A 13,960-nucleotide genomic window follows, 5' to 3' on the forward strand; every position below is an offset into this window, starting at 1 on the left:
AGTCCCCATCATCCTGTTGCTGCCCCATCTCTACGGTGCCACCCTGGTCACTTGGTCCTGAGATGTCTCACTACCCCCAGTGATGACCAGCCAGTGTGAAGGGTTAAAAGGGGAGAGGAACGCCCTCCCCAAACCTCCCACAGTTCCCTTCTGCTCATGGACTATTGGAAGAACCTGTCAGCCACCCCAGCTGACAGTAAGGGAGTCTTGGAAATGTGCTCGTGTTGCTGGCCACCGTGTGCTGGTCTAAAATTCTATTACTGTGGCAGAAAGGGAGGATAAACATTTAGCACAGCTAAAGGTCTATCCCAGGAACAGAACTCAAGTCACCCTGTAATGACACCGAGCCAAGCGAATGGTTTCTCGTCGTCAGTTTCCTGGTAGGCGGAGCTGTCTTATCTCAGACTCACCACATGTGTACCTGTCAGTGCACAAGGAGCCCCAGTGTACAGAGAATCACTTCTTAGTGGATTAGAGGGAAATCCCGTTAATATTTGCAAGGAGAAGGGGTTGCATTTTCTTGAAACGATGTCTGAAACAAAACAGACGTGCTTTCCCCTTGCTCAGAAAACACTCTGAGGCCATTCCCCTGACCCAGGCACTCAGCTTCTCTACTGCCTTGACCAGATTCCCTCCGAGCAAGACCAGCACCTTTGAAAAACCAACACACACTTGTGACAACAGCACAGATTAGAAAGCCAGGGCCAGTTTACTCATTTGCAAGGTACACAAAGGAGGCATCCAATGATTGTTTTTCTAGGCTGCCAGCATAAGCTCTTCAGAATGTTGAAAGTAACACCAATAACATAATTGGATATCACATCCTAGAGAACCCTAACACAATTATATCAGCTTTAAAAATATTTTCAACTGAAACCAATGTCATATTTATATACGTAGATATATTATGTATAAGTTATTTAGTTATTTTGGAAAATAGTACAATATAGTTAATACTAAACTTTATTATAATTGGAGATGCCACAGGATAAACCTGATAAGGCCTTCAATTTAATTATTCGGGGGGAACATCTACTTGAGGCATTTCCCCAAAATAATTTGCAGATTCATCTGTCTCAGAACTGGAAGGAATATTAGGTAATCACCAGGTTCAGCCAGCTCCTTAAGACACATAAGGAATTACTGTCACATTTTAGATACAGTTACATGAACTACTGATGTTAAATGGCTTGCACAGCCACAAACCCATTAAGTTTCCTCTTTCCTCAGCTATTTTTCTCTAGCCAAACAGATCTCAAAGCTGAGTTCATGTGCAATCGTAAGACATTCAAGTGCAAGATAACTCACTAAGACATCCCATTCTCGGATCCACTATGCTTATTAAGATAAGTGAAATCTGTGGAATGAAAATACAGAAGAAGCACTGCAATAGCTTCTCGGCTTCCGTTTTAATTAGGGAAGCACAGCCCCTACAATGTGGAAAAACATGATGGAAACATCAATGTAAGTTTAATGTATGTAGTTCAGTGCAAAACACTCATTATATTCAGAGGGAAGGACAGGAAAGTAAATAAGCAGCACAATAGAATCCAAATGAGGTTGGTGTATCTGTACTTAGAGTTCCTTGGGTTGGCTGTCTCTATGTTTGACTCTGAAGTGCTAACGAGAGGACCCTCAGGACTGCGAGCTGCACATGCAAGTCATATGCCTTCTGCTCAGTGTCCCCCACCCACAAGACCACTCCGTGGGAGCGTCTTCCCACAGGCAGGACACACAGACATGTTCTCCGGGAGCGCGTGGCTCCAGGAGTTGGGCTAAGTGTCCTAGAGTGCGGCCAGGTCGGGAAGTCAACATTGACTACGTCCAGGTCTCTTCAGTGAGCCAGGTGTGGGCCTGCGAAGGGCTGGGGGTGGGGAGGGAAGGACTTCCGTTGACTCGGAAGATATTTCTGGTTGCTTGTGTGCATCTCGTGCTTTCTGGATGAGACAAACCTTGGAGGCCTTTCGTACACATGTAGTTAAAAATGCGTTCCAAAAAAATGTTTATTATACTAGGCAGAAAGCAACCACCGGCCTCTGGCTAGAACATGACCCAGTCTCAACCTGGATGGGTCCGTCGGTCAGAAGCAAGCACGATGGTTGAGGTAAAATTGAAATGTCCAAGTCTCCAATTTTCTGCCACAAAACAGACTTAGGAAAGAGAGATCTGGGAAATCGCACAACCAGTCGTGGGCTGATATGTATCAAACAACGCCAAATCAAGTAGAATGTGTCACCTGGCCCCGAGTAACCACAATTAATGACAGTTGTCGTGGATTAGGCTTAAAACCACCTGGAGGACCTTTTCTTTTGAGGGGCCGGCATCAACAACGAGACAGGCAGGCTTCTCCATCCGCTGGTAGGTCTCCTCCACCCTGAGAACAGGCAGAAGGAAAGGCGTTGGCACACCTGTTAACACACTGTGTTTCCCCGAAAATAAGAGCTAGCTGGACAATCTGCTCTAGTGCGTCTTTTGGAGCAAAAATTAATACAAGACCCGGTCTTATATAATGTAATATATAATATAAGACCGGGTCTTGTATTAATTTTTGCTCCAAAAGACGCATTGGAGCGGATTGTCCAGCTAGGTCTTATTTTCAGGGAAACAGTTAGCTCTTCATGCAAATGTTGCTTGAAGCAAGGTCCCCACACTGCTCCCCTGAGCAACTAGCTTTGCCCACAGGACACATCTGAGACACTGTTTAAAAGGTAAGTTAATAATAAGGCTTACTAGCTAGCATTTATGGAGCACCTATTATCTGCCAAGCATTAGTATTCTGCATGATTATTCCCATTTCATCCTCCGAATAACCTTAGAAGGAACCACTGCCATCTCCATTTTGCAAACAAAGTAGCAGAGGCTCCAAAAGATTAAGTAATGTGCCCAACGCCAAGTGTCTCCACAATCTGTGCCCTGAAGGATCTCAGATAAGCCAGAGGTTTAGCATACACATTGTTTTCACCCTGAATATTCTAAAATCCCATCAGAACCCCTCTTCTGGTCTCAGTGTGAGCCAGCCTTGCTGTGTACATGAAACGATGGAAACACAACAGCCTTGTGGTTGCAGCAGGCAGGCGGAGCGGGTGCTCTGGGCCCACACTCTGCTCTGCCTTCACTAGCTAAGTGAACTCGCCAAATTTCTTTCCCCTCTTTGCCTCAGTTTTCTCATCTGTAAAATGAGGACTGAAATAATGCCTTCCTTGCAAGTCTGTCATGAGGTTTAACTGAATTACTACAAGTAAACTGCTTCTTAACATGGTTTCTTTACACACAGCACAGTTGTCCTTTGTGTTAGAACAGTATTCTGTGACGATAACAGTGCTATCACTGTTTATTTACATAAACTAGTGTGTTCTGGATTCTCAAACCTTTCCTGGTTCAGCCAGGGAGCAGTAAGATGGTCCAGACTCTCCCGCTGCTGTAACGAACAGGAAAGCACTGCCTTAAAATCAGAAGATCGTGATTTTAATGCGTTTTACTACTTAGTACCTATGCAAATTTCTAGAAACCACTTAATTCTTTGGGCCTCGGTTTTATAAACTGTAAAATATGGCTCTTGTTGTCCTTGCAAGGATCCCTGAACGTGACGGTGACATGCCTGCCAGACAGGTGCAAGTCACTGGGAGCGCCTCATACAGTGCTCTGTGGCCCTCGTGTTATGCTTGGGGACCCGAGACCCAGAAACATGTACTGTCCTGATCAGGGTCATGCTGTCCCAGGCACAGACAGGTCTAGGAGAAAGGTCTGATCCCCAGTCAGACGTCCCACAGCTCTCAGAAAACAGTGCTGGAGCCTCACCGTGAAACTGCCATCGGCAGGAGCTGAGCTACTTGGAGAACTTTGCCTCTTGGGTTTGGAAAACAGGAAAGCGTCATTCCCTCCAGACGCCTCGAGTCAGTGCTAACCGTGCCTCCCGCCACGGCCAGCGTCCCCTGCCACGCGCATCGCATCGAGACACCTACTTCTGACGAAAGATGCTATTGGCCTCCAGTTCAGCTTCCTCTCTGGTTCTGTCCATGCCGCGGGCCTGGATCCTCTTTAGCCTCTCCTCGGGGCTCACGGTGAGCAGCAGGACCAGGTCAGGTGTGAGCAGGTCCCTGGGCCACTGGTATATGGGGTGATGGGCCGGGGGCAGGTGCCGGACACCCCCGCTCACCTCGGTGGCGATGGCGTAGGTGGCTGTGCTGTGCCAGTACCTGAGAGAGACAGGAGCAGTGAGACCCCCATCTGCTGAAGATGGGAATTAGCACCTAGAAGTCAGCCACTGACGATGGTGAAACCAGGGACGGTGCAGCTTGGGCTTTCCTAGCATAACATCAAGGAAATAAAGACAACGGAACCTCATTTCAAAGAGTGTTTATAAAGGGTCATAAATAAAATCAACCACCACAATAAGAAAGCAGTGGGCTCTTCACGGAGCTAGTGTCTGAATCGCAACGGCATGAACGGCGAGATTACACGGTCACACTTCCAGCCTTGCAGTGTGCTTTCTTCCATGGAGGGAGGACGACGGGAGGTGACAGACTTGTTTGGTGGCCCAGCTGTCTTTAAGGTTGTGTCTTGGCCACATGAACATCTGTAGGCTCATTCAGTTCCTGCATTGTTTTAAATTGGAACTTGCCGATGAAACCCACGTTCTGGGAACCCTGGCTGCAGCCTGTATCTTCCCCCCGCCCCACCCACCCTCTCCAAGCAAAGTCGGTCATTCTTGACTGGCTGTTTTTCAACATGTATTAGGGGGAGCAACAGAAAATCACAACCATAAAAGAAAATCAAATCAGCATCTATTTCAAAGTGCCCGATGTCTGCCCACTCACTACCTGCTGGAAAACAGTCCGCCTCATGCTGAGACACGGAACACCCTACGCAGTGGGTCCCAGGCACCTGGCTGTCTCCACACTCCTTCCTCCAGCTGGAGTGAGGTTCTCAGTCAGCAAAACCCCTCCTCTTCCCTCAAAGCCCCACTCAGATGAAGCTCCCATGCAGAATTCAACGTTTTCTCCCCAGGCCTTTGACCCCTCATGCTCGACTCTATGAAAGAACATCTCATTGTAAATCAGAGCTAACTGCTGACAACTAAGGTCTCTCCATTAGATAACTACTGTTTAGTTATCTCTGTATTCCAAAACCTGAAACCAGTGTCTGACTTACATACAATAGGCCTATAATAAATATTATGCAGGGGTACGAATGAATGAATTGGAATTATTTCATTAATTAGCGTAGCTTACTATATTCTTGCCCTGTTGGTGTCATATTCCAATTTTAAGTGACTAAATGCGAAACTCCAAATCCAGCATCAAAGGACAATAACCTACAACAAATACTAATGAAACAATTATGAAACATCCCATTGTAGAAAGGTACCCATGGCCCTCTCCTTGGCTGTATTTTATTTACTGCCTTCATTGTCTTAAAAATCCTAAATTATTAATTATTTGAGATTTGAACTACCTTTTCACAGTGGAAAGGACATAGTGGTATCTCCAAAATAAATTCAGTGTTATCCAAGCTGCATATTGTTTCACCCTCTGCCACCTACTTGCTTTGTGGACATTGGTAAGTCATTTAAGCCAAAATAGTCTCAGTTTCCTCATCTGGAAAATTAAAGCCATGAAAGCTTTCCTCCCATAAAAATGGCTGCATCACGTTGTTATTACAAGACAACATCTGGTCCTTATTGGACACTGAAGCCAGGTCATGTCAAATGGTAGTAACATAATACAGACAATACTGCAAAGGACAAATGCCAAAAATGAATCTGGGAGTTGGTCAACTCTAACACCACGCACCCTGCAAAGCCCCAGCCCCCCTCCCTGAGTGCGCTTGCTCTGAGAGCCTCAAGCTACTGCAGCTATGAGCTCAGGAACAGCCGATGCATCCCCTGCCTGGCTCTCACCACTTCCTCCTTCTCTATAAGGTGCATGTTGCCTCCCAAGGTGAATAAATCCATGCAGGGTCCGGGCTTTCTTTTTCTTAGCAACCAAACTATAATCTGCCCTGTGTTTTGCACATGCTCCATGCTCACGGAATTAAATTCTCAGCGATGAATGCAGCGGCTGATAGCGTTTTAATGTAAAAAGCCTTCTTTATTATAGAAAAACCATGAGCAAGAGTAGCCTTTTAAAGGTAATGAGGGTGATTAAGTTGCCAACCTTAACTACAGTCGCTGTAAAAAATTACTCTGTCTCCCTTGCAGATTTTCAACTAGACGATGGTGCTGTCTGAAATGGATTTCATTAAAATCTTTAAACATGAACAAAACTCACCCAGACAACAAACAACTGCTCTTTTCTTCTCATCTGACAAGGTGATGCAGTATGCCTTTAAAGAACAAAATTGCAGACAATTCACAGACACAAAGAAGAAAAATCAGGGGAAGAATGTGGGCCCTGTTTTTGATGAGTAGAGAGCTCTCTGATTGACAATACGGCAGCTCATTTTAAATAATCACACCTTCTGGCCATCAATTTCAGACTCTCTCCACTATTTAGTATTCGCCATTCCTGCCATCAGACAAACCACATTAGTTCAAATTAAATGCAATTTGCTGACACATTATATACAGCTTAGATAGCAATGCTTTATATTTTAACAGTAATTTGCTACTTTCAAAGCACTTCCTCCTGCATCTACTCATTGGCTATTCATCACAAGTCTTGGTAATCAGCAGGGAAGGGATAACACCAATCCCCACTGAACAGATAGGAACCCGGGGAACGGAGGGGGTACCTGCCTACACACGGAAGCTGGTGCTGCTTTCCGGATTTTGGACGTCTTAGGAAACAATGTGCCCCATGAAGTCACACTCTGTTAGGAAACGTTGAGCTTTTCTCTTTGAAATAAAGAAGACTGGGGAGAATAGGTATCAAATATGGGAGCATTCAGCACTTTAAAAATAGGGCAAAAATATTATCCAGGCAAAGAGATCTCACAAAGGAGCGTGTTTTCAGACCCTTTCCTAGGATTCTTTCTAAGCTGCCAACTTTGAAATGATTATCTCACCAGACCCAAAGTTCAAACTACCTACTGCCATGATAACTTAGAGGATAGCACAGACCTTCTCACTACACGATTTGTACCGTTTTCCTCTTGTCCTGCCCCACCACCGCACACTTTATTCTTTACAAACACACAGTGTGAGCTCCTTGTGGAATATTTCAGAGACATAGAAAAGTACACAGAGAAAGATAGTTCAGGAAAGAGTAGAAGTTCTGTTTCCAGATGCAGCAAACTAGCTTTTAACTGACCAACTCACCCGCCAGAACAAGAGAAAAAGCTGGAGTAAAGTTAGACTGGCCGCGCTAAATGTGGCTTAGGACGTGAGCGCAAGGGAATTCTCAAACGCCGCTGTGGGACAGGGCCCTGTGAGTTGTGTCCACCATTTCAGAAAACGTTTTGCAATGCGTACTACAGCTCAACACACTGAGGCCCACGCCCCCGCAAGCCCACTCCTAAGGTTCCAGGCAACAGCATTGCACACACGTGTGCACCAACCTTCTGTAAGAGAACATACACCGCAACCTCCAAGGAGGAACCTCGGAGGGGCGTGAAGGGAGTCAGATGCAGACAGTACTTCCCGTGCCTCTGTGAAGTCCAAGAACAGGCAGAACTCGCTTGTGGTGATGGAAGCCGCACAGTGCTTACCAGTGTGGGGAGAATGGGTGGCGGCCGGGAGGGAGAAGGCGGTGGGCTTGTGGGGCGAGGTCTGGGTGCGGGCTCTACCTGGATGTGTTCACGTCTTGAAATTCAATGAGACATTTATGATTCACGTTCTTTTCTGAATACTTGTCCTACTTCAGCTTATCTTTCCCAAAATCAGTAAAATTGTAGACAGAACAATAAAATGAACATTCTTGTAATGTTAAGAAATAATAACTGGGGGTGGCCGGTTAGCTCAGTTGGTTAGAGCACAGTGCTAACAGCACAAAGGTTGCCAGTTCGATCCCCGCATGGGCCACTGTGAGCTGCGCCCTCCTTAAAGAAGGACAGAAATAACCCAACTGCCATCAAAGCCTTTAGTACTCCTCAGCTGCACTGCCCTCTCGCTCTGAGGACCACATGCTCCTGACTTGGTGTTGAACACCCCTCATTCCTCTGTGCTCTGCACTACGTGTTATTTTGCACATATTCTGTCGAACCTCTTTTTTCCCCTTGATTTTTTTCATTTGAAACTATGGTCTCCCGATTTATGCATGTTGGTGCGTTGTACGGCTATATCACTGTTCGGTGCTCCAATCAGAAAAAGGCCACTGTTTATTTGCCCTTTCTTCTCTGGAGGGCTTTAGTTTCTCAAAGGTTCAGTATTACAAACAAAGCTGAGTGTTTCTTCCGGAGGTGGAAGCACTCTCTCAATTTGCTACATCCTCTCAAATCGCTCTCCAAGTCACTGCCAGCACCCACGCCCACCAGCACCATGTGGGCGTTTCCATCACTCCACTGCATCGCCTGTGTCCTGGGTACCAGGACATTCCTAACTCGTTCTCACCAACCTGGTGAAAGCAAAGTGGGTTCTCGCTGTAACTGTCATTTCCCTGTCCCTCACCCCATCACATGCTGAGTAAGCCTATATGACGTACTTGCCAGACCCTTTGTCCACTGTTGTAACATTTTTAAGCGACTTCTTACGTATGGGATTCTAAAAATATACTTCAGTTTATGTCACGCCATTATCCGAAACCTTTCAGTGGTTCCCCACTGCACCCAGAATAAATTCCACCTCTTGACTGTGGCTACAGACCCGCTGATCTGTCCTCTGCCTTTCTCTTTTCATTCACCCAGAAAGCACCCCTCGTCCACTATGTTTTCATCACATTGGCCCATTTCTATACTCAAATGCGTTGGCTCCCGTCCCTGTGCTCTGTTCCTGCTGGTACCCCCTCCCTGCTGCTTTCTAACACTCCATAATTTCACATCAGTCTCTTTTTGGCCATTCAGAGCTCAGATCAGTGGTACCTCCTAGCCTGGGCCTCTCCACGCCATCTCTAGCAAGGGTTTGGCCATTCTCTACCACATTGTCTCAGCCTGTCCTCTTCACGTCTCCTCATTCTCTGACATGATCTTATATATTTATGCCCTTGATCATCGCCCGCTCCTTTGATGGTAGGTTTGCCCCCAGAAAGCAAGGCATTGACTATCTCATTTACCACTAAATTCCCTAAACTAAGAATAGTCTTTGGTACACAGTAGGTGCCGAGAAATGTTTGCTGACAAAGCCAATGAACAAACGAACCACTGAAAGCACTGATTTGTGAAACAGAGTTTGGTTAATATCCCCACGATGCTATTTCTAGCTCAGTCACTTTGGCAAGTTCCTTAACCTTTCTCATCAGTAAATAGAGGCTAATGCTCGGTATGCTCTCAGCCAAGTGACTGTCCCAGGGATTAATATCATATACATAAAGCTCTTAGCAAAATTCCAGGCAATGATGTAGGTAATTAATAAATCATAGACATTATTCCTATTATAATACAGTTTTACTTAATAAACACAATTGTGTACTTGCATATACAGAGGGTGCCAAAAAAATGTATGCACATTTTAAGAAAGAAAAAAAACTGAATTAAAATTATAATACAACAAAAGATGAATACAAGTCACGTTTGACTTCTGCAATTATAAGAGGTGCTCAGAGTGGTTACCATCAGCGTCCAGACATTACTCATACGGCGAACTACTGCTTGAGCAACGTTGACCAAAGTGTTAAATTCTCTTAAAATATGTGTACATTTTTTGGCACCCCTGGCATATGTACTCACAAGTGCACACATACACACACGCATTCGTACACACACACTTAAATGTAAGGAAGAAAATACACACCTGTCTACAATCACGGGAGATTTGGTAGATTCTTTAGCTATTTCAGAAGCCACAATATAATTGCCCAAAGAGTAAAAAGCTCTTCTAATGATAGTTGGTTCATCATCAAAGAGTTTCCTCCACTGGCTGATGCAATCAGGTGGTGACTTTAAGAGGATGCCCTTGAGTGAATCGGAAACTGACTGGGTTACAGTGGTTTTACCTGCAGGTCATACAGAAAACATAGCACATCTTAACCCTTGCCACCCTATGTTCATATTGGAAAGAACAAAGTCATTCTTTCAACCTGTAAATCAAAGGAGTTGATTAAATACTAGGATTCTTTCTAAAAAGCTGCAGACCCTTGGGAACCTAGGACTCCTCTGGTACCAGGAGACTTGGAAGAAAAGCAAACTGGTCCTCTTGTTGACAAATGAATGGCAAACTCTGATGTGGAGGCTCCGTTGTCAGCTCTGCCTCACCCCTCATGACACTCTTCAGCTGACACTGAGTCACATGATGCTATGTCCCCCGAGATCAGCACTTGGGTGTCTCCTGCTGCCCTTGGGCCGCACTTTGCCTGCTTTGTGTCCTGGGCCACTTGCAGCACATCTGCTAATTCTGGCATCTCTGTGGCAGCCCCAAAGGCTTCTTCGCTCCACTTCCTACCTCTTCAAAACTTTGCACCAAAAGGGGCCTCCGATCTGCCTGTGGTCCCAGGCAAGCCATGCTGGCTCAAGTGTCACACTTCTACCTGCGCTGTTTCTTCTGTGTGCCGGGAGGGCCTCACCTGACCAGCTCCTACTGGAACTGAAAACACAAGCCAGGTGTCAACCCTTCCAAGCTGTCCCTGACCATGACTCCAGTGCCCTTATCTCCCACACCGAGGCTGCACTCAGTGCCTCTGGTGTCAGCTGGGGCTCAGTGCCCCCACCTCTCCCGAGGCCTCACACGAAGGGCTCCTGTGTCCCTGTGATCCAGGCCTGCCCAGCTCCGTGCCAGCACACACAGAGGCTCACCTGATGCTTAGGCTTTGACCTCTGTATAAAGTTTTGTCTATGCCTGCACCTGATCCACTAATCTCACTGCTATAACTAAACGGTACCATCCTCTTACCTGTGGCGTCCAGTCCTTCAATGACAATGACGGGGAACTTGCCTTTCTGGACCTCTTCTGGGCACTGGTCGACCAGGTCAAGCACAGCTCGGGCTTCGGGAATGAAGGGTGTACACTGTAAAACAACATCCACACATCAGCAGGGAGATAACGTGGCTTTTGCAGAAGGCGTATCTCACTGCTGAGAGCAACCTTGCCTAACGCTAACGAGGCTTAAGTTATGTTTGGCACCATGCCACAGTTTATAGTATTTTGAACCTGAGAAGGGCTGGGTAGCTTTATTTATACCACGTGGCTGCAGCCCAAAGACATGGTAACCCTGCTGACCTGCTTCCCCCAAAGGAGGAAGGACCATGACTGACACACGATTGCAGAGCAGTGTCACACAGCAACATGGGAACGACAGGCCCGCCTGAAACCATGTCAAATGTGGGATATCAGCTGCACTGCAGCTCCAAAGAGAGAAGTGGGCACCCTGTCTTTTCCTCATTGCTCGGGGGTGGAGAAGAGCACAGAGCACTGCAGGCACCGACGGGGAAGACCCAGGTGTTCCCAGGACTCAGCCCTCACTCTTCATCCACTCACTGCACACCCACAGCATCTGTACCCTGAGGCCCAGGCATTAATCTACATGCTTTACGCTGAGCAAGGCGATATTCTAGTGCTTTCAGTGTTCACATGGCCAGATTTCATAACTCTGTGAGTGGGGTCCTTTGGTGATTCCCATCTGTGGATAAAGGAAACTGACTCAGAGTGTTTAGGAAACTTACTGATAGTGACACGGGTAATAAACGCCAGAGTTTGGATTTCAACCCAAGCGGCTGGTCCTGCACCCTTAACCAGTCCTCAGTGCTCTCCCCTCAACTTGTAAAAGGTATCTAAGGTCCACAGTGCAGCTCCAGGAGGCGGAGTCTGGACATCCCCCCCGCCTGGGCTGTGGTCAGAGAATCCTAGCCCCGCCTTCACAAGCATCTGAGGTGTATCACATGTTCCCTTAACCATCACAAAATTAGGTATTTTACATATGAAAGAGGGAAAACAAACTTAGGCTAGCTGAGTGACCCAGGTGGCAGCCCAAAGTAGGCAGGCACTGTCGAAGTCTAAACCACTAAACCCCCAAACTCAGGCCCTTTCTCCACCACCTCCGGGAATGGAACGATTACTTCCAGGCTGACCACATCTCTCCGGTACAGCGGTCCCTTTCCTCCTGTGGCACCTCCAGCATGCATTTACAGCAGACATCGCAGGGCTCTGCGCTAAGGTATCAGTTTGCCACATCAGAATGGAAGGTCTGGCGGGCAGGAGTCACGAAAGGGCCACTGCGCCTGGACAGAGCCTGGCCGCCGTGCCTCCCTGATGTGCGGACTGGAGTATATCAACCACGCGGGCAAGAGAGGCCTTGATAAGCAGCCCCCAACCCCGCCGCCCCACCCGAGAGCACTCTCTATTTCTCGAGTCTGGGGAGGGGTTGGGGGGTATCCACCCTGAGTGCTGGGAGAGGACGGAACTCTTACCGCCTCCAAAACAGCGCGGGCGGCTGCCCGGTGGGGGAAGACCCCGGAGCTGGGCAGGTCGGGCACCACCGGGTGCAGCGCGGGCTCCGGGCTGGGCACAACGGGCTCGGGGCCCCCCTGCTGCCACCCTTGGCCGTCCCGTAGCTCCCACAGGCACTGCCACAGCTGGTGGCGCGGATCGCCCACGAACTCGCCCAGGCACGGGCGCGGAGCCTCCCGGTACGAGTCCAGCAGCGCGAGCAGCGCGCTCCGGGTTTCGGGGCTGTCGCCTGGGTCGTGGAGCAGGACGCCGTGCTGCACGCCGTCCGCCCCGCCGCCGGGATGGTAGCACAGCATCCGACGCAGCTGACACTGCTGGAGGGGCCCGCCGCGCAGCTGGTGCAGCAGGCGCTGGTGCAGCCGCGCCGCACGCACCCGGGCCGCGCAATCCCCGCCCGGCGCCACCGGCACGCACAGCGAGTAGCTGCGGCCGGGGGGGCCCAGGAGCGCGGCCGCTCGGGGGTCCGGGAGCGCGCCCGGGGCGTCCGTGCCGACGGCGAAGTGCGCCAGGGTGCAGCCCGGTAGCTCGAGCGCGAAGCAGCGCGGCGACGCCATGGTCCCAGCGCGAGCCACGCGCCGCTGTCCCGAGAGGCGTATGAGCAGCAGTGGGGCGCGGGGCGAGAGGGCAAAGGCCATGGGCGCCCCAGGGTCCCGCCCCGCGGCGCTTGCCAACGAAACTAGGGCGCGGTCAGCGAGCGCCGCCGGGAAACGAAAGCGAAGCGCGGGCGGGGGCGGGTGGGGGCGGGGTGGGGCGCCCTCCCCGGCCAGGCCGCCTCCTCCCCCACTGCGAGGTCCGGGCTGTAAACAAGCGGCGGGGAGAAAACGCCCTCAGGTGCTCGTCGCCGCCTGTCCGCGCCGTCCCCGGGCGCCACCCTCTAGGGCCCCCTCCCGGGCCGAGCCTGGCTGCCGGCTCCAAACGGCGACTGCGGCGGCGCTGCGTTCCGGGAGGGGTGGTGGCCCCAGGCCCTGGTGTGAATCCATCCTTGGCTGCGCTGCAGACTCCCAACCAGGAGTTGCCTTGCGAGGCCCGGCAGCTGCCCTCGTTCCTTGCTGACCTCGTGCCCCCACTCTGACCACCCATCCTGCCTCGCTGAGAGCCGAGTCCTACCACTCGCTGCTTTCCCTGCTTTTCATTGTCCTTAGCACGTGCTTTTCCCTCTTCTTGGAATTACACCCTCCTTTGCTGACTGCAACTGGGGAGTATCGCCAGGTTTACACCTGCAATACTTGCATAAGGTAAATCAAAGTTCTGCGTCAAGGTCCGGTGAGTCGGGGGCTGTTGGCAAGGCAGAGTGCTTTATGAGCAGGAAGTCCCGCGTCAGCAGTGCTGCTGCCTTTATAGCAGCATTTACGCAGTTATTTCGGTATTTTATTTTGGTTTGACTCATTCACTGATAGCTTTAAACATGATTGTCAAGCAGACCAAGAATGAAATTCCATGAGGAAAAAAATGTCAAAAATTTAGAATTGCGAGAAAGGCAGAAGATGT

At 49.1% G+C, this 13,960-nt stretch overlaps 1 protein-coding gene across 1 annotated transcript; it reads right to left on the reverse strand.

Moving 5' to 3' along the window:
* Positions 1 to 685: 685 nt before the first annotated feature.
* Positions 686 to 13,370, reverse strand: CMPK2 (cytidine/uridine monophosphate kinase 2). Its single transcript, XM_019757628.2, has 5 exons — positions 12,433 to 13,370; positions 10,919 to 11,033; positions 9,824 to 10,025; positions 3,963 to 4,196; positions 686 to 2,374 (listed from the first exon to the last, which is right to left on the reverse strand). The coding sequence occupies exons 1-5, from the start codon at positions 13,105 to 13,107 to the stop codon at positions 2,257 to 2,259; spliced, it is 1,344 nt and encodes a 447-aa protein (XP_019613187.2). The 5' UTR covers positions 13,108 to 13,370; the 3' UTR covers positions 686 to 2,256.
* Positions 13,371 to 13,960: the final 590 nt, after the last annotated feature.

The sequence above is a fragment of the Rhinolophus sinicus genome, linkage group LG05 (genome assembly GCF_036562045.2).
Source record: "Rhinolophus sinicus isolate RSC01 linkage group LG05, ASM3656204v1, whole genome shotgun sequence".
NCBI classification, from domain to species: Eukaryota; Metazoa; Chordata; class Mammalia; order Chiroptera; family Rhinolophidae; genus Rhinolophus; species Rhinolophus sinicus.

Excerpts from the sequence above, each read along its gene's own strand:
- CMPK2 (XM_019757628.2), bottom strand. The coding sequence starts at position 13,107 with ATGGCCTTTGCCCTCTCGCCCCGCGCCCCACTGCTGCTCATACGCCTC. Across the intron at positions 11,034-12,432 it reads CCCGCGCTGTTTTGGAGGCG|TGTACACCCTTCATTCCCGA; the intron begins GTAAGAGTTCCG and ends GTTGTTTTACAG. Across the intron at positions 2,375-3,962 it reads AATAGCATCTTTCGTCAGAA|GGTGGAGGAGACCTACCAGC; the intron begins GTAGGTGTCTCG and ends GCCTGTTCTCAG.